Source organism: Scomber scombrus, chromosome 2 (genome assembly GCF_963691925.1).
Source record: "Scomber scombrus chromosome 2, fScoSco1.1, whole genome shotgun sequence".
Lineage (NCBI taxonomy): Eukaryota > Metazoa > Chordata > Actinopteri > Scombriformes > Scombridae > Scomber > Scomber scombrus.
Window position 1 is genome coordinate 23,059,603 of NC_084971.1, and position 27,367 is coordinate 23,086,969.

General features: G+C 37.8%; 1 protein-coding gene across 2 annotated transcripts; it reads right to left on the reverse strand.

The window, feature by feature from the left end:
* Window positions 1-4,195: 4,195 nt before the first annotated feature.
* On the reverse strand, window positions 4,196-25,676 carry uso1 (USO1 vesicle transport factor). 2 transcript variants are annotated; one of them, XM_062432519.1, is made up of 25 exons: window positions 25,464-25,676; window positions 23,195-23,281; window positions 22,490-22,554; window positions 22,053-22,129; window positions 21,765-21,776; window positions 19,434-19,534; window positions 19,245-19,347; window positions 18,981-19,036; window positions 18,706-18,826; window positions 18,376-18,554; window positions 18,141-18,281; window positions 17,933-18,021; window positions 17,687-17,841; window positions 16,720-16,925; window positions 13,148-13,258; window positions 12,595-12,713; window positions 11,560-11,741; window positions 11,332-11,453; window positions 11,102-11,240; window positions 9,507-9,673; window positions 8,559-8,624; window positions 7,442-7,540; window positions 7,244-7,348; window positions 6,883-7,098; window positions 4,196-5,420 (listed from the first exon to the last, which is right to left on the reverse strand). In XM_062432519.1, the coding sequence occupies exons 1-25, from the start codon at window positions 25,527-25,529 to the stop codon at window positions 5,343-5,345; spliced, it is 2,862 nt and encodes a 953-aa protein (XP_062288503.1). In that variant the 5' UTR covers window positions 25,530-25,676; the 3' UTR covers window positions 4,196-5,342. The 2 variants fall into 2 exon arrangements, with proteins under 2 accessions (XP_062288503.1, XP_062288510.1); XM_062432526.1 differs by lacking the exon at window positions 21,765-21,776.
* Between the last annotated feature and the right edge of the window lie 1,691 nt (window positions 25,677-27,367).

Consider the following 27,367-nt stretch of genomic DNA (forward strand, 5'->3'; position numbering starts at 1 on the left):
TATTTCTTAAATACTGTATGTTATCTAGGAGTTAAAGGAAGATGTCATTTTTAACTAAATGAAAGAGATTATTCCACACTTTAGGACCTCTATATTGAAACATATTAGTAAAATGTTTGGGATGATGAAGATTAGACTTCATTATCTCAGTAGATGGTGATGCGTTCATGGTAACATTCTTAAATAAATGTGTTTAATCTGAATGACACAAAACAAACCGACAGTAGTGTACTTGTCAGTTTCTGAGGCTGTAGGCAAATGATAATGAAGCTGCCATGTGGAGTGAGCTGTTTGAACTGTATTTAAGGCACAATACACACAAATCAGCACAGGAAGACAGAGGAGGAGGAGGAGGACTGAGAAGGAGGAGGAGGAGGACTGAGAAGGAGGAGGACGAGGACTGAGAAGGAGGAGGAGGTGGAGGAGGAGGTGTCAGTAGAGGCCCTCAGATCAGTTTTGCCCCAGGCCCTGAAACGAGCTGATACATATCCTATTTGCATAGACTCCATATAGTTTCAGGTGTGTTTGTGTGGATATATTTTTGTTTAACTGTAAAAACGCCATATGATAATAAATATCACCAGGCTGTTTAGTGACAGCACTGTGTGACCTTTTCTGTTTTGTGATTGAACACAGCCTTTACTCACTGGTCACAACATTCAGTCTAATGTGAGCTTTGTGGGGGTAATATTCAGAAAATATGATGATTTTTAGCTCTAAAGCGACTAAAAGAAGATGTTAAACTGCATCATCTGCAGATTTTAATCTGATAGAAACTTTTCAGATCATTTCTTAGGGATGTTTTCAACAACAGTAACAAACCTTTCATATTTATTGCTTTAATATATTTAAAGAATATACAGTAAATGTGTCATCTTGTGTTTGAGGTTTGCTGCATTTCTTCATTTGAGGTACTTTGTTGCCCTCCAGTGTTCAACAACAGACATTACAAGATGATTAATGAAAGCCTGAGGTACATCAGAGAGATTGTTTCCTGCACACACAGTTTATCTAACACCTAGATTAAATAGACTCTTATTTTATTATAGATTCAATACTTTATTTTATTTTATCATACAGGAAAATTGACAATAATCTGTAAAGAAGACAGCGTGTGTTTCAGTCTTCGATCATGTCAGTGCAACCTGCAGTTTTGAGATGAAATGAATAACAGATGTTCACTTCATTCTTGTCCTTGGAAAAAGCAGCTCACAAAACAAACTCCACTCAAGGTCCACTTACTCGTTTGTTTTGTGTCTTTTTACACTATCACATGGTCCTTATCAGCCGGTTGAGCCCACTCAGCTGAAATGCAGATGTGGCACCTGCAGGACTTCTCATCCATGTTGACGGACGCTGACGAGCACCATGCGATACGGTCAAAAGCTCCAGAACAAGCTGGTTAAATGGCCCTTGAGTTGAGCATTTGAGGATTTGAGTAAATCTGTGCCCAAATCCTACATAATGTCCTCCTGACATATTTTAAGTCATATAAAATACTCTAGCTTGAATAATTATTTGCATTTACTATGGTTTCTTTAGTAATTAGTAAAATGAGTTAGTTAAAAATTTATTTTTTTAATGACATCTACTCCTTCCCCTACATTGAAAAACCTAAAAGATGTCTCCTACTTCACTAAAAAGTCTATTTTCAGTGTTTGTGCACTGAAGCCTTCAACTTTCCACATCACACTTATGTAAGTTGAATCATTTGATTGATTGGCTTAGTTTTGATGTCACAAATCATTCACGTTAAACTCAAATTTAAGGCGAGCACCCCTCCAGCAGATAAACATGAAAAACAGCCTTCTGGTGTCAAAATCTACACAAACGTCCAACTGCAGGAACAGGACAAAAAACATATTTTTGAGTGGAGGCAGACTTTAAGTATGAAGTAAAACAAAATCTAAAAAAAGAAGAAACAGCATCTTAATTAATCTCCAACAAACAAGAGTAGTTTATAGAAATCTTCAGACGTACTAAAAATGACAGCCCTGTGCTACGAGTTTTCCCAGTAAAACATCTTCACAACACAAAACACTGACTGTTTATAGAAGATTATCTTTGTGAGATTATAACTTAAACGGTACACAATAAATTCCTTGTAGGACTGAGACTCTTCCCTCAATGATTTATGTGGAAGGACTTGTTTCTGACCAGTTGTGGGACTGTCAGCTGAAAGAGTGGAAAGCTGCTTCGTCAGCTGAGCGGGAACATTGAAGTCTTCAGAACACTTACAGCGTTGTTTAGGTTTGAACCGTGTTATCAATCTACCCATCCCCCAGAGGCTCAGTGGTAGAATAGTTGAAGTGCTTGGACAAGTTGTCTGACTCTGACTTTCTGCCTTCAGTGTTAAATAAACATGAGCGTCTTCATGAGCACAGTTGTAAGTTTGATCGAGCAGCTTCTGTTTTCACAGATCTTCAGAAACTTGTCAGCCAGAAACAGAAAATATACCAACAAATCACCACAGAAGCCTCAAAAACATAAATCTTTTAACAGTTTCATACTTCAACGGAGAAATAAAGCATTTTTTAATCAATATTGCAATGATTTAGTTGTTTATCTATGAAGCAAAGTTGCACTAAGTTTAACAGATTTAACACCTGGCTGCAGGTACTGCACATTGTCCAGCAGTTACGTAACATGCTTTAATCGTTGGTTTCTCTTTTTGATCATTGATTTAAAAAAAGAAGATTTGGATGCATTTGGATGATACATTTTCTTGTTTTCTAAATTTAAACATTAGAATATTTATGGTTTATAGATTTTCTGTGTGTTGTATGGATGGTGCTACGCCTGCATGATTCACGTCCAGTTTTGGACCTTTATTGCATATCCTTCCCCCCTCTGTCTCTCTGTCTGTCCCCTCATTTCCTGTCATCTCACTACTTTCAACTATCTAACAAAAAAAAGCATAAAATTCCCCCAAAATAATAATGATAGAAAACAGATATTAAATATATTCTGTGGCTGGAAATGTGATGGGAGATAAGTGTGCGCTGCTAATGCCCTGCAGACAAAATCCAATAATTCTGGTGAAGATTCTGCGTATTATTGAGGAAGTCACAAGATTGATTTTCTTTGGTATTCTGTCCAAAACCTTATATTTTAGGAGATTGTAGTTTTCTATAATTGTTAAAGGACTGAAATCACATAGCAGCAAATTAAACTTTAAGACGTCTGAAGTGTCTCCTTTTCTAGATGAGAGAATCTCTCGATTCTGTGTTCATGTCTGGAAATGACTTGTTTTCCTTATGAATGATTTTTAATGTTCCTGTTATATTTCAAAAATAGGTAACAAGTACCAAAAATTCTCTGAAACACCAGAAAGCACCATTATCAGGTACGTTGAATCAATAACAGTGGAGCTGGGGAGAGGCCACAGAGGAAAAACAAAACAATTAGTGTTCTCAATTTAATAATTCATTCGCACAGATTACTTAATTAGAACTCTCTATTTATCTGTTTTCTCCTCTTTGTAAAGAGCACTAAATGCATTCAGTCATCTGTCGGCACAGTAAGATTTTTCTGTGCCATTATGGAGGTAAACACGAAGTAAACATATTAACATCAGTGAAAAAATGAAGAATTCAGTAACATGTATAACATGTATAAAAATGTAACCACACAATTCTGAAATGTGCTTAAAACAGCAAGTTACTGTCATTACTGTCACTATAACATTAAACTTATAATCACTTAATCACTATGACATTAAAGGAGAAACGTCTTTGTCACTCTCTTCTAACCTCCAGCTGACTGAATGTGTCTGGTTGCCCTCAATAAGAAGGAAACAGGCAAAATAGTTAAATTGAGAGCACTAATTAAGTAATTAAGTAATCTGCGCATACAGATGATTAATTCAAGAGCATGAATTCGTTTTTTTTTCTCACTGAGGTCCCTCACAGGCTCTTAAAATAACTGACTGTGACAGACATTTTACCCAATGAAGGTCTGAGGACTAAAACTGTTAAAAAAGTGATTAACAGTGTGTGTCTTATGTCTTAAAATATAAGTTGCAAGTCGTACACAAATATTTGAACAACATTACTTTTAATAAACTGACCAAACTTTTAAGTACACAATTCTTGGTCAGATATTTATACCAGTCGGTGTGTCTATATCAGATATATCCTAAAATAAACCATCATTTTTATACAATCTTATTTTGGTGATGTTCTTTTATCAGTTTGTGTTGACACAATATTAATAAATAAAACTTTTGAATTTGAAAGGTTTACTTTATTTTGTTGAGTGACCGAGAAAAGTGTTTTGCAGAAAACCCGTCTATAAATGTGTCAAAAAAAAAAGCGCTTAAATGTGGGCATCATATTTATTTAGGCTGCAGTGAAGTTATTCAGCTCGACATTCAGACATTAAAAAATCCTAAACGGACAAAAACAAAAAAATGTCTCGACATTGATTTAGTAAAATTTAATTTATCTACAATTATTCCTCCATACAGGCATACAGACCAATAGATTTTTTATTCATTTCAATGTGGCTCATAAATTGATAAGTTACACAATATCATACAGAAGCTGGATGCCAGTACTGGACAAAAAGTTGCAAAAATATCCTTTTTGTCTTTACATGTTTTCTGTCTGTTTTGCAGCATATCGCAGAGCAGTTAGGTGTTGTAAGTGAAATGGAACAACTCTGAGTATTGAAATACTGTAGTACACTGAACTCTAACAGACTGGGAGGAGGAGGCGGATGAATTCAGAGTGCAGGGTGATGGCACAGTGACACGGGTGATTCTAAGCGTGAGAGGACTCGAGCGCATTAATAGAGCAGGATAAACAAAGCCAGGCCCGACGGGCTCACCAGCATGTTTACGATAACATGAGAGTAATATCATATCTGTCTATAGGTGCATTTTTTAGGTGCTACATTTTAAATCCTCCGCTCTAAATTTTCCAGGTGACTTGCGAGTTAAAATTAACCTACAGTAGCGTCCTTTTTTAATTATAAACTATATGACAATACATTACAATAAACACAAGACTGGTAAAATCCATCCCAAACTGAAAGTAAAAGTTGCAGAGATGAACGCACTGATAACTTTAAATCTCTTCACTGAAAGCCGAAAGAAGAAACAGATGTAGGACAAGTGAAAAAGTCCAGAAAAAAACAACAAACATGAACATGTGATGTGAACACGTGGGGTGAAGGGAAAAAATGAAGATAGCGTGGCAGCTGGGAAGAGAAACCGCTTCAAATATTTAGTCCTATTTTTCAGTTTCTCATCTGTGTTTCTGCAAAGTCTTTTCTTGCCTGCTGTCAGACAGATTTCCATCTCTCTTTTTCTCTCTCCTGTTTCCTTTCTTCAATGTTTTCTAGTCCTCGTCTTCCTCGTCGTCCTCCTCGTCATCGTCCGTTTGGTCCCTGGCGTCGAGGTCGTCTTCATCTTCCACCTATAAGGAAAGCATCACAGTACTAACTAAAGCAAACACATAAAACACAGCTGAGTCGTCTGCACAAATCGTGTTTTTGTAGCTATTTCGCTTAAAGCTCGCTACGCACGACTATAAAACTAAGAGCTCAGCTAACACTAATGATTATTCAAACTAAAGAGACATTAACACATATTTACACCAGCAAAACTTTTACAGGCAAAGAGGAAAACAAACTGAACAACTGCAAGAGTATAGTTTTCTTTCTTTTCTTTTTCTTTTGCAGTTTCAGTCACATTTTCAGCTGTCCAGATGAGAAAAGCTCTGTGTTTATTAAAATCTTCATTAATTACTATTTTGCACTCATAGCAATCAGCTTTATGAGCAGCACTGAGGGGTGCAACATTGACTTTTTTGCCCCAGGTTTTGCCTCTTAGGCTACATACAGGGCAGGTTACCTTATCGCTGAAGGGTTTGGGGGCTGAATACAGCATGAGAGCACGACTGCAGGCACTAAGAATGCACCGATGTGACTTTTTCTGTCCAGATACCGATTCCTGGGCTTTAGGTATCGGCTGATACCCAGTACCCATCTGATACCAGTGTTTAATTAAGAAACTGTGTGTCTCACTGTGTGGAAGAGACTGGGATTATTCTTTGATGTGTGAGGCAACATCATTGCTTTCTTAACTTAAATACACAGATATAAGTTTACTGAATTGTTAATTATTAAAATAATGGTATCCAATACCAGATCAGCCTGATATCACTGATTCCAGACTGGTATCTGATATCAATATCAGTGCATCTCTAGCTGTCACTATTCTTGGCTGAAAACAGAACAGTACTTTCACTTTTTTTGCAGGCATGATAAACATTAAATTTATACACTAAATCACAATTTAGACATTTAATTGTTGATCGTTTAAGTCAAATTTTTGGCAACGTTTTTATTTCGTATTTAAAGCTGTTTTTCATTTCATATTGTGAGGCTAAAGGTGTCCCCATTGTTTTATTTCTTGGAGTGAAACGACTCAACGCTGGTCTTATCAGTCGTGACTAGGGTTGGGAAATATATATATGTATATCGTGATATGAGACTAGATATAGTCTTATTGGATAAAACAGTGATATGGCATCTAGTGTTGTCTTTTCCTGGTTTTAAAATCTGCCATACGATAAAGTGTTGTAAGTTTCTGACCTTACCAGACTTCTTTCTGTTCAATTATTCACCTTTACACACTTAATCATTATTTCCACATTACTGATAATTATTTATTAATAATCTTCCAAGATGTTGGGTTTTGGCCAAGACAAATTTCCCTCAAGACATTGAAGTTTATTTTATCTTATAACAATCCCCTCACTACTGTCAGCAGGTCTGAATGAATGAGAAGTAAACTGTTCCAGCGTAATGACCGGCTTTAAAACTGAAATTGGTCCTGATACATTTAGAGAAACACAGTATTAAAGGTTTGTCTACCGTCTCTCCCAGGTCTTTGAGTCTCAGCTTGAGGCTGTGGATCTTCTGGTCCTGGTCCGCCAGCAGCATCAGCAGGTCATCCTGCTCCTTCTTAGACTCCTGAACCTCCGTTTGCAGCTTTGTTTTCTCGTTCTGCAGGATGGCCACCGAGCTGGTGGCTGACGCCAGCTGCTGCTCCAGGTCTGCCCGGCCCTTCGACAGGCTGCTCGCCTCCTCCTGGGACAGAGAAGAGGACAGAGGAGATCAGGAGGAGGAGACAGGTGGACAAGACAGTAGCAGGTGGTGGGTGGATATGCTGATAAGAAAGATCTCTAAATACAAAACTTAGCAGATGGCAAAAAAAGACAGATTTTCTACACACCTTGAGTCTTTCTGTCTCAGACATCTGTGCTGCGAGTCTGCTCTCCAGGTCTGCCATCTTGGCGGCATCTAATGAGCCGTCATTGCTGGGAACTGCATCTGAAAACTTCAAGAAACCACAGAGAGCTTCATTAATACAGAATGTGTTTAGTGTGATATTTATTCCTCATTGGTGTCATTTTTGCTTTTTTTTTGTTACCCCTGCTTCAGCTCTCCTGAGCAGGTCTTCTCTCTCCGTCTTCAGCTGGCTGATCTCTGCTGACTGGGACTGGACCTGACTCCTCAGAGCCTCCAGCTCCTGGAATAAACAACACATTCACATGAATACATCAGCTGACACTAAGAAACATGTTTAACAGTCAGAAATAATCCTGCCAATGTTCTATTTTTTTTAAACATAAAACAAAACAAACCAAAATCAAGAATGAATTGATTGTACTATCAAGTGTCAGCTGTATATTAGGTGCCTGATATTTCTTACTCCTCTTTGTCATACAGCTTCAATGTGTTCTAACAACTAGGGTGAAAAAATGTTGATCACCGTTTCCCAGAGCCCAATATGCAACCTAAATGTTTTACTTTGTCCCAACCAGTAATCCACAACCCAAAAATATTCAGTTTACTATCATAGATGATGAAAGAAACCAAAAAATACTCACATTTTAGAATCTAGAACAAGAGATTTCAGCATTTTTACTTTAAAAAATGACTCAAAACAATAAATTAATTATCTAAATAGTGGTACACGCCCCCACCGCCTGATGGAGGTTTGAGAGCCTCTGTCACAGCTGTCAATCATGATGTCACAACCCGTTTTTATATAATCAAATAACTAATTAAAAACAAACTTATCAGAAAAATGAGCACTTGGCAGAACATCAGTGTGATAAGAACAATCGCAATGACAGAAATCATCTTTGGGAAAAATGTATTGGACATGTCCATTGATATTTTAGTTTGGCACATGTCTCACCTACTGCAGTCAGCCACCAGGGGGTGATCAAAATGTTTTGGCTTCACTTATGGGGAGGTGTCATGACTTCCACCTTTATGTACAGTCAATGTTTACAACCCATTTTTAAAAGGTCACACCTGAACCATGCCAGTACCGGCCAATAATTCTAGGATGCTGATTGGTCACAAGGACATAACTTGAATCCTGACAAGATAGATTCTCACATGATAACATTATTGGGTTTTGGTCTTTTTGTGGGATTTTGTTGACAAAAAAAAAAAACACAATAATGCCAACCTGACCCTTTAACACATTAGAGAAAAAAAGGTCAGTTTGATCCTCTTGAGAGAGAAAGTCTCACCTTGAGTAGTTCTGTGTTGTCTGATCCTCCTGCTGTTCCCTCTGCTGTCTGTGCCGCCTCCGACCTCTACAGTAAAACACAATACAAAAATTAAAAAATACAGTGAAACCTTTCTTTTATTTACCACTTTACTTTTATTTTTACTGTGACAAAATTAAAACTCCAGAAACTATGCTAATCATAAGGTTGTCTTCAGAACCAGCATGTGCTCTCAATTTGAGCTGCAACTAATTATTTTCTCAATAAAGTGATGAATTGTTGGCTCTATAAACTGAAAAAAATGCCACCAATTTCCAAAAGCCCAGAGTTACGTCTTTAAATATTTTGTCCAAACCCAAAGATGTAAAGTAAAGAAAAGACTAAGAAAATAAAAAAGTAACTGAAGAGCTGGAGCTAGTGAATGTTTGGAAAATGTGACTTAAACAATTAATTGATTATCAAAATAGCTGCTGCTTCATTTTCAGTCAATCTCACAGCTCTGCTCTCAGTAGATGTGTCATTATAACAACGCACGGCTGGAAGTTGTGTTGTAAGACTTTATTTGTTGTTCAGAGTTTTGGCTGGTTGGAAAACTGCAGTCATCACTTCTGTAATGTTGTAAGTGTGACGTCGTTTAAACTCTGAAGGTACGGTTTGAGGCTAATATGTCATTTATTATTCAAAGTCTATCTGCAGTGTTTAAGTTTAGACCGCAGAAAACTTGACATAATTCCTGTAATAACAACAACAACAATAACAACAGAAAACAGGCAAGTCAGGAGGAAGTTTGCACACAAATCAGTTTTATACTCTGGTAGTTGAATAATGACCACTGTTGCTGTTTGAAAAACGTGTTTGTTGTCTGTGGAGCTCCTTTAAACAATTAATATCAAAACTATGTTCACCAACAACTTCATTTATTTAGAGTTTTTGTTCTGTATAACACACACAGACACACAATGTACTAACCAGGGTGTTGATGAGTGCGTCTTTGTCACCGAGTTGTGTATGAAGGAGTGTGTGTTGCTTGCGGAGCTCCTCCATCTCTTCTCGGAGCTGCGTCAGCTCTTCTGTCTGCAGCCCGTTCACCTGCGAGCCGTCTCCCTGACTGTTAGACTGAGTCTGGTTCTCTTTACCTGGATTCAGGACCACACACACAATTAAAATGGCAGTTTCAGGAGAAATGTTGTAAATGTTGACGAATGCAATACAAAGCAAGTGTCTGTGTTTGTTACTACAGAGTTTTAATGCACTTGGTGAATGTGGCTTTGGATAAAGGTGTTTTCCAAATGATTTTAATATATTTTAAAGGTATGTAACTGTACTATATTGAGGATTGTAAGGGAACAGTGCTGTAAACAATCATATTAAGGTGTTTCAGTTAGTTTCATTACAGTGTTTAGAGTATTAGTCACCATGCAATGTGGTTATGAAAGCATTTTACCTGCTACCTAAATTAGACATGGCATTGCGCATTACAGAAGTGAAACAAGGAAACAACACGAGCAATTTCTGATTCAACTATATTATCTCAACTCAGATGGTTCGTTGTAAACATCCGCTACATTTTCCTCCTTCATAGTTCAAGTCTGAGCAGCTTCATTTATAGTGATGTTGCATAAATACAAAATTAAAACACACTGATGATTATAAAAGAGACATTTCTGTTGTGTTAAGCTTTAGTTTAACTTCTGAAATAATAGTTTACTTAATAAAGTTAAACAACTCTCATGTCTGTGCATCAAGTAGAGAGGCAGAGTTGGGTTATGGTGAGCTTAATTTAGCATAAGACTGGATGCAGCAGGTAAAAAACACCTTTAAAGTTCATTTGTTTATTCTGTATACAAATTAGTTTTTTGGGGGGACTTTACAGTATTTACATGTTGAAAATATTTCATGGTAAACAACAGTTCTTATCCCTCTGCCCAAACCAGCACTTCTAAGCAGCGTCTTTGGTGCTAGTTCTGGTTGCCAGATATGAGTTATGTAAAGTCACTGCACTCAGCTGAACAAGACATATGAATATTATCAATAACACACAGACCTCCTAAAACCATATCTGTCTTTTTTATAATTCTGTTTGTGTTGTAAAACTTTATCTAACGATGTCGCTGCATATTACCGTCACCCCGTATCTCAGCAATAAAGCTGTAAAATGTTATCAGACTAAAAGTAAGAGTAGACCCTGGTATGTAATGTACTTAAAGACATAAACATTACATTTGCTGAATCAGATTAAGAATATGATGTGCATATTGTTAATTAACACTTGTTCTACCATGTTCAAGTATATTCTTAAAACACATTTGTACAGACAGACTTTTCCTGCCCTCGAATTATAGCTTGCAATTATTTATTTTATTTGTTCATTCTATAACTTTGTACTTGGACTCTGGGTGATTTTATTTCTTGTTTCTTGCTGTTTTGCCTTAAATGTTCTTGTCTTCCTTTGCTCCGTGAAGCACTTTGTAACAACAGTTTTTAAAAGGTTATCATTATAATTTTATATATTTATTTAATTGTATCTATCCTATTCTATTCCTCAAACCCTTTATCAGACTCACCTAACTTCAGCTTGAGGATGTTGTACTGGTCTTTGTGCTGCTGGATCTGGGACACCTGCTGGGTGATTGTAGTCTGCATCTGTTCAGTCTGAGATGACATCGATGATACCTGCTCTTTCAGCTCCTGGATCTGAGCATCCTGAGCACCAAATAAATCAAAAGAAACCTGTCAACAGGAGAGTAAATCAAATAAAGACACCATGAAGTGAAGCGTGGTTCAGTCTCTTCACCTGTTCTCTGATCAGTTCTTTGTACTGAGTCACAATATTGTCGTGTTGCTCCAGCGTCTTCTTCACCTCCTCTTCCTTCTTCTCATCTTCACTGGACTTGTGAACTGCTTTGGTTATCACACCTGTTTAGAGTGGAGGGTGGAAACATTTGTGAGACCAACATGAAACTGCAACTATCATGATAAATTCATCATCAAGAAAAAAAAGAATCAAAGATCACTGACTGACCCTCCAGTTCTTTCACCAGTTTGGTGAACTCGTGGTCAAACAGCATCTGCTCTGGAGACGGGAAGACGGGCTGCGGCTTCTGTGCTGCCCGCGAGTACAGCTCATGCTTTGTGATGAAGCCGAGTTTCTCTACAAAGTTTTCTTTTCCAATCCGCTTCTCAATCAGCTGTTTTAGCTTCTCTCTGAGGACAACAGAGAAGACTTTAAAACAGGATGTAGTTTGAGTTTACATGATTTAAACAATCTGATCTCTCCTCACTTTAGGATATAACCTGATTTCTTTATTAAAATGTTTTTAAATGGCAGGTAAAAAAGAAACCTAGTTTGCTTCATCAGGTTAAGGAATTAAAAGAGCTCTGGTTACTTTTCAATGCATATTTACAGATAAACATGAGGTATGTGTAACTGTACTAATCTGTTATAAACTCAACAAATCAAAGACATAAAAAGAGAATTACACTATTTGAATAACTCACATGTGCAACACAATGAGAAGAAATGTATAAATAGGTGAGCTGCAATGATTAATTGATCAACAGAAAAAAACTAAGTGGCGACTATTTGGAGAAGTGAATAATCATTTCATTCATTTTCAAAGAAGAGATACCAAATTGTTTTGCTTCCAGGCTTCTCTTATGTGAGGATTTGCTGTCTTTCTTTGTCATAGATGATAGTGAATTAAAATATCTTAAGGTTTTGGACTCTTAGGCAAATAAAGCAACTGAAGACGTTATCATGGTCGCTCATAAATGGCTCATATATATACACACACACACACACATATATATATATATGTATATATAGCAGTTTAAATGGTGGCCAACTGTAAATAAAAGCTAAAAGTTAATCAGTCTACAGCAGCGCTTGTGAATACATTTACGAATATCCTGCCACCTCCTCAATGATCACAGTAATCTGGTTTCTGCATTTATTTAAAAAGGAAGGGAAGTAGGCAAAGTAAGGAAAATATTCGTGGTATTGATTCTATGATAATTCTTGCTTAATGTTTTCATTATTTTTCAAGGTAACACTTACTTGGTGTAGTTCTCCAGTGAGTTGTCGTTGTAATAAATACAGATGCCAAGAAGCAGCGCACACAGGCCCTGCACCAGCCTTTCATCCTCTCCCAGGTTTTCTGAGATCTGCGCTGTCAGCTGTAGGAGTCAACGAGTCAAGGACCTATTACAAAATCTAATACCACTTTTAACCAGAAACTGGAATATGATGTTCCTGCTCCTTGTAGTGAGAAAATCAAGCATCCAAATTGAATATCTGAGTATGAAAAGCTGGCCTGTGAACACATCAGTGTAGAAATGGATGGACAGGACTGAGCTGAATAACAATTCAGAATCACTGCTGCTGTGTGTTGTGTGTGTAATAAAACTGTAAAGGTGGTTGTGGATTTAAAAGCATATTAAGGATAAAAAAATAATAATAGCAGTTTAAGTTTATGTCAATTTACTTCATCTAGTGACATCTAGTGAATTTACAGGTAGGCTTTAGATACTTTCCAGCAAAAAATGGCAACAATACAGACATTAGGAGTAATGAAAAATGGCCGATGGCTCGTGAAGTGCTTCAAGGATACAAAGGGAACATTTTCCTGATTGTGTAGAAAGTGAGTGACGGCTATGGGACAGTTGTTGATCCACGTACACAGCAGCATGAGGAGGCCCACCCTGGTCTGCACTTTGCTGCCCTGTTGAACACAACAGAAAACACAAGAAATGTCTACAAGTACGTCTTGAATGACAGTAAAGTCTGCTCTCATGTAAACTAAATAGATAATATTCTAAAGCCTGATATTAAAAACAATGGGGGGGGGGAAAGAGTTTAAACCATGTAGGTCACAGTACGTGATCATAATCAGTATTAGATTTATAATCCTTGTCATAGAAAATTTGATTAAGTCCAGTTTTTCATAACAAAAAATGTTCTGCATTTGCAGAATGTGACACAAAACAACAAATCCAACAAAAGTATAGCCATAGAAATGAAAACGGGGGCTGTTAAAATAGCATAAACAAATATGTATGAATACAACTTGGTGTTAAGTTATTCTGATATTTTAAGGGGTAAAATCTTGCATTTGACTCTCAGATCAAAAAAGTAACAAACTGATTAAGTAAAATCTTCACTTCAATCACATCAACCATTATTAGTTAATTAGTTTATCACAAACAAAAAAAACCTGGGACACAGTTCAAATGGAAACATTCGGATATTCACACGAGGTTAGGTCGACCAGAGCATGCAATCCTGTAATAAAAAAACCAAAGCTCTTTAAGCATCGAAAATAGTTACATTCAGCCTTCAGGTAAACTACAAGTTCACGGTTTTCTTTTTTTTCTGTTTTTGTAGTTTGCAATTTTCATTCTACAAGTAACTGATGACTTTAGATCAAAGTAATCTGAAACTGTAATTGAAAATCGAGCTATCAGCACATGCAAAGCACAACCCACTATAAGTGCTTATTAAAAATAAAAAAGAACTGTAATAAATAATAATGTGATCATGCACTTCCATGAAAACAAATTGAGGTAAAAGATTAAAAAAGATTTAAGATCTACAACAAGCTGGATTTTCTTTCATCTTTACAAAGCTTAACGGTTATACGTTCAGAGTCAACATACAGCAATTTCAAGCAATTTATCTCAATCAATTGTAGGAAAAAAAGATGGTTTTCATGGAGTTTGAATGTGAGTTGATGAAAATAAATACGGATTGGGACACAGTGCAGAGACGAGTAGAAGCTATAAACTCTACACTGTAGTTGAAGGCTGCTAACAAGCTGGTGCATTAACAATTAATGCACATCATGCCTCACAAAGAGCAGATCTCTCTCTCTCTCTCGGAGTAAAATAAAAAGAATGCCAAAATTGAGGAAGTATGGAGATTTCAGCGATGAAGCAGTGGGTATAAAAAAACAAAAACTTTTCAGCATATCAGCATCAAAAAGACTTACAAAAATCACCTTTTCAGATTTAGTCTCCAAATGTGACGTAATGCGAAAATGTAGAACAAACAAAAGAAAGTAAAATGAAGACAAGTATTAATCGAACAAACATCGGCCTCTGCAAAAAAAGCTATACTGTACTTCAGTTTATGTGTATTTGAGTGGATGATTGTGGTTAAAACTACAGTTTAACAGTTACTAGCTGAAAAGATGAGAAAGAGATGTCAGTAGTTTCTGGGGCTTTAAAAATGAACATTGGCAGGGGAAGTAGATTTTTATTTCATCCCAAAATCACACCATATAAAAGGGGCCTTAATGTTGTAGCTGGTTAAAGTGGCTGTTTGTGATTAGTTTATATGTATACTACAGGTTCGTCTATAATATTGCATCATAATTTATTAGTTTATTATATTATGTAATAGTAACTTGAATCTGCCAAGTAACTAAACCTGTCAGATAAATGTGGTGGAGTGTGAAGTCAGAGGGATTTTCCTCCTTTCACCATGACAAAGCAGCATTTCTATTCCAGGCAAACAGGTAAATCAAGAGCTTCACTGCCTTCAGGCTCAGCTCCGTCTTTACTACAACACTCCGGTTCAACATCCGTGCTTCGCTCTCTTCACAAAGATCCACCTGTCGACCTCCTGTTTCATGTTTCTCTCTCAGGAACAGGAGCCTGTGATAGCTGGGGCAAGAAATTGCTCCGAACCTTAAGGGAGAAATTCACTATTTTTCCAACAGACTGCTCCCCAACAAGAAGTGAAATCCACATCTTCAAGAGCAGATTTTGAAAGTCAGGGAGGCTGCTGCCCGACTAATAATGCACCAGACCCCCCCCAAACTATGCCGTGGTTACTGCTCTGACTGACCCTAAAGAAGTAACAACCCCTCAATGACCAGATCAAGGAAAGATTAAACCCCAAAACACCACCACAAACAGCCCTCTTAATAGCTCATAGTCTGGCACCATGACTGAGGCCTGTGTGCCTTGAAAGACCCTACAGGGAGTTTTTGCCTAACACAGGTCCTTGGCTCATAGGAGCACAAAAGTTTCTACACTACAATAAAAATGGCAATTCTCAAGGGGAAAGTGCAGCATTTGAAATATGCGTTAAGATGTTCGAGCTGTGTTTGACGGTTTCCCCGCTTCTCGCCTCAGCAGCACGGACTGACAGATGAAATGATTCTCAAGTCACAGACAAACAGGTCTAGTTTATGAAACACTTCAAGTAGCCTTAATAACAATACCTCAGAAACACCTGCACAGCTGTAAATTCATGCATTTTAGCAGAATGCAACAACCTCCCAGTGAAGAGACTATGATGGAAGGAAAAGGAAGATTTTGCAACTCCAGAAGATATTTAAAGAGGGAAGTGCGAACTTATTTTCCCAGGAAAACCATGAAGGTTTCAGTACGACTGAATTTGCCTCCAGACCCATCCGAACACAGAGTGTAAATTAAATATCCCTCTTAAGTAAAATTTATGAAAATCTTCCAGCGCCTGCGTCGCACATTTGTACGCAGGTGCATGTAAATAAGAGAAGAAGGCAAACAAGAGTGAAGGTGTCTCACTCGGACAGGAAAAAGCCCCAAAGTTCAAAACACTTCCTGAACAGATAGATAAGGGCTTGCAGTACAGCGAACAGTCCAAGGTCACAGTTGTTTTTTTTAAAAGCGAGTGTTAGGATGCTATCAGCACAGATAAAAACACAAAAAAACAGCTAAACCTCTCTCGGGTGATCACTTGTGTACTTCCCCACATTCCAGCAGTGGATGCAGTGTGAGCACCTGGATCACAAGCCTCCAAATCTGTGGGGAGGAGTGCACCCGTGTAGCACCCTAATGAGGAATAACTAGCTGTAGGTTAGGAAGGGGAGGGATCGGGGGGGGGGGGGTTGTAAAAAGTTACAAGGAAGCAAGATCCCCCAACACGTGGGCTGACGTGGCCCTACTACAGATGCCAAGCCAAATAAAACAGGACAGGTGCCGCCCAAACACACAAACACACACACTTTACTCACCCGTCGGTTGATCTTATCACCCTGCAAAACCACAATAATGTGACACTGTTCTTTTCACTGTTGTTGACACTCAACCTTTGTCCATTTGTCAAACAAAAACAATCCTGTTCTTAAACAATCCTCGCTGCTAAGACACACATATTAACATCTCCTCCGTCACAGCAGCTCTGTTATTCACCTACCTGGGAGAGGATGTTGGTGCACTGCTGTAGCAAGGAGACAGGCGGCTTTCCCAGGCTGGTGGCGAGCTGAACCCTCAACAGTTGCTCCTTCTGGGTGAGGTTGTCTTGCAGCGCGTGAGCCAAGGCCACAGCGGCACACCAGTTGGACAGCGAGTCTGCTGAGAAAAGGCCTCCGCACAGCAGCTGGCCCGCTGAGATGGAGTTGGCTGAGGGAAAAAATGAACAATTTGTAACATTGTGGCTAAAGCTGCAACTTACAAATATTTTAATTTTTGTGGATGATTATTATCTTGTTGGAATCTTGTATATTGTCTGACCAACAGTCCAAAACATAAATATTCAGTGTAAAATGATATAAAACAGATAAAAGCAAAATTGAGAAGCTGTAACTAGTGAATATTTGTCTTTTCTGCCAGAACAAAATGACAATTATCTAAATAGTTGCCAATTCATTTTGTCAATCGACATATCGATTTATCAGTGACTTGTTTCAGCTCTAATTGTGGCGTTCAATCACGCACAGATACATCTGGACATTAGTATTTCAAGGACAGCGTGAAAGCTTTCTTCACATTTTGTCTACATGGTCAAATTTACATACAAGCCATTTAAAAACACAGATTAACTGTAAATTGTGTCTATGCCATTTAAAAAGTGTTTTTCTACTTTAATCAATTCATTTTGTAGCCTTTATTTTTGTGCAACACACTCTCAAATGATGAATTCTATAATGCATTTCCTTTTTCCTGCATCACATCATGCAGATTATCCATGTTTTAAATATTAAGAATATAAACTATAGCCATTCTTCAAGGGAAACTTTTACTGATTGTTGAAGAAGGAAGCTTTAAAAAGTGTGTTGTGTTGATTCTGAGATGTTGCATTTGACATCTCAAGAACAAAATCTCAACAGACCTCTGATAAGAATAACAACACTTATAAAAGTTCATGACTTGGTGTAACTGACCATCAATGGTGGAGGGCAGCAGTGTAGCCACTATCTCCCCCTGTCCTTTCTGGTTTTTGTAGAGAAAACACTGGAAGCAGTAGAGGACAGCACAGCGAAGCACAAATGGTTGTCTCTCATTGACCATGGACATGAGCAAGACCACGATCGCTGGTCTATGGATGGAAGAGGAAGAGAGATCAGAGATGACGTAACTGGATTTACTTTTAAATGGATAGAAGAGATTTAACATGGCTTGTGTCTCACCTTGGCGGGTTTGAAGGCGCGTTGACTGAAGCAAAGTAGTCCTGGTTGACCTGTGAACCCCTGATGACCTCTGATACAGTGTTGATGGTCTGAAAAGAAGCAGACAGATCACAGACAGCCTCAACAGTTTATCTCCGAGTTACAGAGCATCAGGTAAGCGACTATCCTCTGTGGTGGGTTTTATTTATCTAAATATTACTGTGATTACCTCAGTGAGGATGTCAGCAGGCACACCAGTGGCCATGAGGATGGTGCACAGCTGCTGCAGCAGGCCACACTGGTACATGGATTTCTGACAGCTGGCTGTAGCTCCCGGAGAGTTCACAGGAGACACCATGACTCGCACCAGCTGGGATTAACACAGAATATTTTATTAACACAACATCCTGAAGTTCAGTATGATGAATTGGTTGTTTGAAAATATGAGCAACATGAGACATTACCTGCAGCATGAGGTGGAGGTTGGTAACTTTTTGTGCAGACCACCCAGAGTTATCATCACCGACCTCGAACCAGGGTTTCATTCTCTGGATGTAGGAGCCCTCCTTGAAGAAGTTCTGGTTGGAGCTGTTATTCTTTAGCAGGTTGAGCAACAGCAGCAAACAGTCCTCCACCACGATACCTGCACACAGGACAGAAGATGGATGGATGTCAAATATCACAAGACAGACAATAATCTTAAATTATAGAAATTACAAAAGGCAGGACTGTAATTAAATCATAGTTCAGTTAACTCTGCACTGAAAACTTGAATCATTAAAATCTTTTTTTACCTCCATCACTGCTGCCTTCCTCTGTGATGATATCTAGAAGACGCTCAAATGCGTTTTCAAATGCAACAATTTTCTGTATGGCAGCGTTGCTTTTAGTCAGCTGTTGAAGCAACAAGAGGCCCTGTCGGAAGGTGGAAAACAGGTCGTCAGTCATCAGTTTTGGTTGTCACAGCATTATATTTATACTTGACTGTCATGATGGATAGATCTGTATTCAACACTTTCAAAAACCTACATGTGGTTTAGTGTCACTTTAACAGCTTAAAAGTACTCACATCATTGCGAATTACTTCTCGAGAGTCTGCCAACAGGTCCATCAATCTGGAAACACCTTCAAACAGAAACAGACAAGGGAAAACTGATACGGGTTGAAGAGAAGAGCGTTGAGACATTTTTCTCTTAAATGAAAATAATAACAAAGAACCTTTTGTCTTTTGTGGATATTAAACTGAGTGTTCACCTCCTGAGTAAAATCTTGACATTACAAGTTTGATCTGACATGTCATGGACTGTGTTGCTGCAGTGAAGGAGAGACTCACCCATGGGGCTGACCAGAATGATGCCCTGCAACTGAACTCCCTGGTTCTTAAGTAGAGCTGTCAACAGTTTCACCCCGGGCCAACGAACATGGAAGTCAAACTCCTAAAATGAACACATGAATACGTGAGTGTTGGCAGTTGTTCAAGACAAATAAGAAAGACGTCTCTCTGCTGGACCAGAATCAGTACCTCCAACAGAGTGAGGAGCAGGGTCACGTGTTCGGGGTCCTGGATGAACGTGTCTGTGAACTGGGCGCCGAGGTCATCTGCCTGCTTCTGGGTGTTCTCATCTGTGAAGTAAGATAGAAAAATGAAATGAGAAACTTCTGCATGATATATCACAGTGGGAGGCATCAATCTAGTGAGGGAACCAGTTGGTTTGTTCATAGCAATCAGCCTGAGTTAAGATCTCAAAAAATCTAAAAAAAAAAGTTTATCACTGGAGATTTTCTGATATTAAATTATGACTCTATAATGAATATTGACATAAATCTGTCCAATAATTGTGCACATGCTCAGGGTGATATTGTGAACACACCTTCTGGAAATATAAAGAGATACACAGGTGAGGAGACAGATGGATGGGAGGGTGAAGAGAGCTCAGTGGGGTTACTGGGATTCAACTGGTTATACACAGGAATAAATAATAAATGGAGGGATGAGTTGATGGTATCAGTGTGATGAGCTGGTTAGGAACAGTACTGCACTCAAAAATATGCGTATTCCCAACCTACAAATCTGGGCAATCACTGTGTTAAAGTAAAATAAAAAATAGAATAAAATAGAATAAAAAACACACACACACGTTTACTTAGGCCACTTTTGGGGGCATTACATAGACTTACATTCATTTCCTGGAGATTTACCATTATCCTAACCTTAACCACTGACCCTATCGTCTCCAATTGGACAAAACATCCCCAATTAACTGGTCTTTAGTCTGAAATGTGTCCCCAAAAGTAGCTACATGTCAGCAACACAAACACACACTCAGTCCAAAACTGTGTTGATTTCTTCTTTTCCAGGACTCACAACTCTGTAGAATCCCCCTTTCATTTTTTTTTAACTTGATAAGTAAAGTAAGTAAGAAAAGCACAACATTTTTCTAACTGTAATAAAATAAACATCTAATTAAGGAAGTATCCTACAGTGTACAAGTCCACAGACCAAACTTCAAGGTCCTGTCACCCCAAATTTGAAAAAAACAACTCACTTACTTCTGACAGTATCTAGCAATGAAGATAGTTTAAGTTTTAGTTACCAATGTTATGAGCAAGTCAGCTTCCACAACATTACAATAAAGATAGGAATTTCATACTGTGGTGCTAAAAGATTTAATTTAAAGCTGCACTTATAAATATTTTTACATCAAACATTGATCAAATGACTGTGTGTAATGGACTTTTAGTCCCTTGTTTTGGGTTTTACAGCCTGAACATTTATCATTTTGTTCCTGATAAACTCTTCGTACGCTACCTGCCCAGCACCAATTATCAAACAGACAAAGTTAGCGACCTGCTGGTGAACACAGTGGAGTGCTTGGCAAATAATATTTCCCTCTGAAGTTGGTGGAGATCTACGAATATGACTTCAATGAATGCTGATGTTGCTATGTGTCTGCTGTTAGTAAACTGTTTGCTAACACCTTCACCATGTCAGCTACTGTATATAAAGGTAATAACGTGTCAATGCTGTGTTTACAGATTGTTCCGCTGCCCCCCAAACATTTAACTGATAGACTGATTTTTATTTTATTTTTATGCAACAGCGATGTAAAACCTCTTTTAAAAAACAGTGCCCCTGCCACAGTGAGTTATCCACAGATTTACACACTTTGGCAAGTAAAACCAAAACTACCTACAAGGTTATATACCACTAGAAGAAAGTAAGGAAGTATAATTGTTTGTAATTGGGGTGAACCAACAATTAAAAACAACAAAAATCAACAATCAAACTGCATAATTTCACCACAAGTGTGCAAAAAGGGTATTAAAGGTAATAAAATGTGAGGAAACAAAGGAGCAATGAGAAATGTCATTAACAGACAGGATCAGAAATGGTGTGGTATTAGTGAAGCGTGTTTGTTACCACCCGAAAACATCTTCAGGCCACTTTTCCAGTGCCGACTGATTTTAGTGAAGTTAGTTATACAGCAGTACTCTAACTAGCGCACAGAGAGCTTGATTTCAGTACTGACCAGGTATGGACACATTCTTATGCTTCCCTGAGACAGGGATAGAGGTTACTGCATCTGCGAGGGCGGGGGGGGAGAGGAAGTTTAAAGCCTCACCGAAAAGCTAGCATTGATTCTCATGGAGACATGCCATGACAAAAATCAAACAGCCTCATAATTTATCAGCGTTTTACTAAATGAACAATGCAAAAAAAAAAAAGGCTAGTAATGCTTTTCTTTTCAGCTGCCCAACCAAGAGGACCCTACAGTTTGTGCGTGCTGCTGGTGGTTAAAAGGGGGGGGGGGGGGGGGGGGGATTTGCATCATGCACATTCAAAGAGTTTTACCTTCTGATTCATCTGTGGGGTTAAAACATGGAAGAGAAGAGAGAGATGAAAATCTTTATATAAAACAGTCATTATCAGTTTGTAGAGGGGAATGCAAATTGACTGAAGTCCAATTGACATTAATTGAACTCAATTACACATGCAAACAGAACAATGGTTCTGTTGGTCAAGGCCATTTACAGTAGCCACATAATTAGGAAGAATTATCTTCAAACAGGTTTTTTTTTTTTTTTTAAATGACTTCAAATTAAAATGTCTTTCCTTCTAATAGTTCTGAGGGTACAATACCTTGTTCTTCTTCCTCATCGTTGCAGATGATATTGTAAAGCGTGTCCAAAGCATAGCCGAGGATTTCGGAGTCAGACCTGTTTGATTATTTATTAAAAGAGCACAATGTTAACAAGAGAAAGGATAATTGTTTACAGAATTTGAGTCAAATAAAAAATGTTGAAAAGAAGTCTAAACATTACGTTATTTTATAAAAACATTTGAGGGAAACAGTACAAGCATGAAGCTCTTTACATGAAAACATATATACTAGACCTAATAAAACACAAATATAATATTTTTCACAGAACACATTTTGACTCCTCATAGCAGGAGAAGCACAGATGTTACTAACAACATTATGGATGAAACTGATCAATTAAAGTGTCTGAAACTAAAGCACATAAATCGATTTGAAGCATTCATTCATTTTAATATTCAAGCCCGCATCGACGTACCTGTCAGTTTGTAGTATGTTAATCAAGTGCTCCATCGCCTGTGTGCCAACTTCCATACGATATTTCTACAAGAGAGAATAAAACTCATAAAGACCGATGACACACTGTGGTCAGCACTTACAAGAAAAACTGAGAAATAAAGATGTTTCAATAATTGTGCACAAGCAGAACTAACACTGACATGCTTCATATTGTATTCTTTATAAAACACAGGAAGTCTACACACCTCTCCCTGTTTCAGACTAGTGCTGACCCCCCTACATGTTAATAGGCCACCCTGCGCCTCCTAAACCCCTTTTTCATGCCTGACAAACTCATTATTCACGGCTGATGAGGCAGCCAGGAACAAAACTGTCCATGAACAGAACTGAGAGGTGACTTCGTAGAGGAATATCCTGACGACTGGTTCATCAACTTTAATCAGTTAATCAGCTTTAATCACGACCCCTGATATTGATTAATGGTACATGATGGCGTGAGAGAGGAAAAAAACAAGACAAATGTCTGACATCCATTTACATCAATTCAGGGCGACACTGATTAAATTTGCATGCTGTTTTCTCTTCGTTGATAGCTACTCCTGTTTATTAAAAAATGGTTAATACACTAAACACAACTGTATTTAAAAAAGCACCGAATCATCACTAAATGTTGCCTGACACAAATCTCACATAAATAATTATGACTTTCTCATCAATACTTTACCTTGGAAAGGGACTTAAGAGCTCGGACAGCATCTCTGCGGTCTTCTAGGAGAGTTGAGGAGGCAACCCGGTCACACAGTTTCTGGATCTGTCAATGGAGGAATCATTATTTGTTTAGCTTCATATACAACAATCTCTCAATACTTTACAACTTCCCTGCTCCATCTGTCTGACATGTACTGGTTCCTTCTTGAGACACTAAAATAAAATAGTAAGAAATCTATAGTTTCATTTTTAAAAGTCTCAGTAAGCCTTGTAGTTTTTAGAAAACCTTACTCTAACAGGAATAAACATTACATTTGTTGGGGTCTATTTTCAGACACACACATAAATGAGTACTTATCATTATGGAGGATATGACATTGAATCAAAATAAAATACAGTGCTCGTGGTCATTGACAAAAATGATTTGGCCAACAATGGAGGTCTATGGCACAGAGGAATGTGATATATCAGGCTTGGACAACAGACAATAATAATAGGTGAAATAAATGTATTGACTATTTTGGTCTTTTAATTAAATGTGTCAACAATGAGAACATGTATTAAAATACCACCTGCCTTATGTTTTAAATACCAAAATTGTTTTTTTTTCTGTTATCGTTCCTTTAATTGGACATTCGAATTAAATTAAAGAGTTCAGTCTAAATCTGCTCTATGTGAAAAGTGCCTTGACATGACTTTTGTTGTGATTTGGCGCTATATAAATAAAGATTGATTGATTGATAAAATACAGCGTACAAACATTATTTTGTGACATCATAACCAATTTGAAGCCTCCAGCAGGCATAAACTGTAATTTGGACTTTGTAGTAGTAGGAGACATTTTGTGGCTCGCAGTTTACCTTTAGAAATGACTTCAGGGTTTTTAAATGAGGGAGATGGAGTAGATGTAATTTTCAGATTTTTTAGCAAGATATTTTAACTTTTTTAATGAGTTTTTTGTATCTTAAAACATATCTGGGGGGATCTTTAACAAACTTACATACTCAGTTTCTGGATGGTTGGACAAACCAGTAATCTGAGATGCCAGGACGAGAATGTTTAGAGACAAAGATCTGTTTATGTGCTTATTATCCTCCTGCAACGCCAGCAAGAAAGCATTTCAAGAGAGCCCTGAATTCAGTACTCTGCATGGTCTTCATATGCTACTGTGCATTAAGATAACTATTGGATCTTATTATAATTGTAATTAAACCCTGTGAATATCTCTGGGCTTTGAACAAAACAAGAAGCTAGAAGATATCATTTTTAATGTTTTCTCATATTTCTGGACTAAATGTTTGAAGTGCAAAATGTGTTTTTCTTACTACTGTTTCACTGTAGGGTTTGAGCTTTATCATGCAGAGTTTGACACTAGAAAACCGCTTTCAAATGTGTCTGCTGAAGTGGAAGTTGGAGTCAATCCTGGTCCAATTTAACTTTCACAAGTGCGATGTGGTAACTTGAAGCCTCCAGTGCACAAACACTGAGAACTGACATTTCAGTGAAGAAGGAGACGCCTTGTATTATATAGTAGATTGCGTTTTTAAATGAACAATATTTCCATTATTTATAGATTCTGGGGTTTTTGAAGAGGAGGAAGGAGTAGATGTCAATTTTAGGAATTTCTAACTAAGACACAAATTACTATTCACAGTAGAGTATTTTTACATGTCTTAAAACACGTCTAGAGGGGATCTGTAATCAATATCCGATAATATCATGATTGAACTACTTGTTAGTTGCAGCACTACATGACAGTGAACAGTATATCCAGATGAAGGCCTGATTTATATGATGCAGAATAATTTATTTGCCTTTAAACCATTTCTCACATTGGATATATCTGTCGTTAGTGTTGGCTATCTTAATAAAAAAATATATATTGTTGGATGGTGGTGATTAACAAGCTGTCACATGACACTCCTAATAGTCAGCTCTGTCTCTTTATTTCATTCATTCTTCTGTTGTTTAGCTACACGTAGCAGAGACAGCAGGTAAGACAAACACAGACTAAGGTTACACTGACAGATCTGCCAAGTTAGCCAATTAGCCTGACAAGCTATTTGTTGTCATTCATTAAAAGAAGGCCCCAGTGTCTTAACATATTATTCTAGGTGATTTTTAGGAGAGATAACAAATCATCTGTCAGTACAGAAACACAAATGTGATATGATAAAGTGTGTTTGGTCTCATTTGATCAGACACAGAGGTGGAAAGCCTCAGCTAGCCTCAGTTAGCCGCAGCTAGCCTTCAGCTAGCCGCAGCTAGCCGGGCAGGTTTCCTACCGTCTCCGCTCCGGACGGCTGCGGCCCGGGTACCTGCCCACCCATCACTCCTCTGAAGAAGTTCATCTCTACAGACGTCCGCAGAAACCCTCAGACTCCCCTCTACGTGGTTAGTGTGATAAATATGTGAAAAGAAAGGAGGGGGGAAAAAGGGAATACAATGATTGTGTTTTTCACCAACCCCGGAACAACTCCACAATCAGTGAGGGCGACACTGAGCATGCGCGAAGACGTGGCGATACGTGGCTGATCAGCACAGGAAGGGAAACCAGCTGATCAAGTCTATCAGAGACTGTATGATCAATATCTATCACAGACTGTATAATCAATATCTATCACAGACTGTATAGTCAATATCTACCCTCGCTTTTTATTACTTCTTTGGATAAACGTATTGTTTGGATTCACTGAATGTGACAGGAATCATAGTTTTTTATTTTATTTATTTATTTATTTTTTAATAATGTAATATTCACAAATCTAAATTCTTAACTTTTCAGAGCTTTTCAGATACTTTTCTCTAATATCTGAATGTACATGCAATAGGCTAAATACATTTTTTTTATTTATTATTATTATTATTATTATTATTATTACAACCTTTAGTCCTCCTCAGGGGCGGATCTAGGAGTTCACAAAATCCAGGGCTTAGCCAAGAAGAGCACCCAGGGCCAGGGCCAATTTTTTTTTTGACTGTTCACACGTGCAGAATTGATTGTATTGCATTGTATGACTACTGCAAACATTAGTAGTAGTAGTAATTTATTTAGTTCTTTATTAACAATTTTCCAAAAGAACAGTCCCAGAAATATATTTATAGTTGGCTAATTCAAGCTCATCCGCATTTCTGAAATGTTTTTCTCTGTGTGCCTTCACCAACTCTACTACACCTGTCAACTGTCAGCTGAGTGTGGAGGTCGGAGGGGGGGGGGGGGGGTGTAGAAGTCTGGACACCCAGAAAATGAAAGAGTACGACGAGCAAACTTTAAGGCAAGACTTGAAAGCAGGTGGGGTCAAAGCCTGACAGTGATGGTTTTTCACCTTTATTTGACAGCTGAAAGTGTGCATCCGTGACCAGGAACTAACCATGGTAGTTATGTGGTATGCGTCTCTTTTTCAAAACAATAAACGTGTGTGTGAAAACAGGGATCAGATCTTTTGCTGATGTTTGTCCTGTGAGTTTATCTGACTTTCTTTTTAACAGTACTCAAAGCTCTCATGTTTGATGAAATGTCTGTCAAGCCCATTCAAACAGTTTCAAAGGCTTCATAGTATTTACATGCTCACAAACGGACTGAATCCAACTGACACACATTTTACCAAAAGCAGTACAGTTATTTGTCATGTACAGTGAAATAATTTCTGAAATTCTGTGACAACATATGATTATATTTGTAAAGCTTTTTATTATAACACAGTCTGCAGTGCTAATTACTTTATTCTTGAAGGAATGCTGCTTTGTTTCACTGCTTCATCAAAGCAGCTGTGTATGTGTTATCAATTATTTAACAGCTTTGGTTAACTATAAGTAATTTGCACAATACTTGACAGATGTGAACAATAAAACACATTAGAAAACTATTTCAACAAAAGATGTCATTAAATGTCATATTGTCTTAATCTGTGCTGCTTTTGTGTGTTGAACTCTTTCCTTTCTCAGTCAGATATGATCTGCTCCTCATCTATGCTTAGTGCTGACTTTAATTCAGGTTTAAAGGACGTATAAGAAGTATGAGGTGCACTATGTGTAGCGAAGTAGGGGAGAAAAGGTAGTGAAGATGTTAAAAGCACAAGCCAAATAGTTTAGTTTTACTACCGTGCTAAAAAGGTTCATCATGTCGCCCTTTGACAGTAGAAAATCTGCGGTTTCACTCTCATATACAGAAGCTGTCCATGTGGCCATC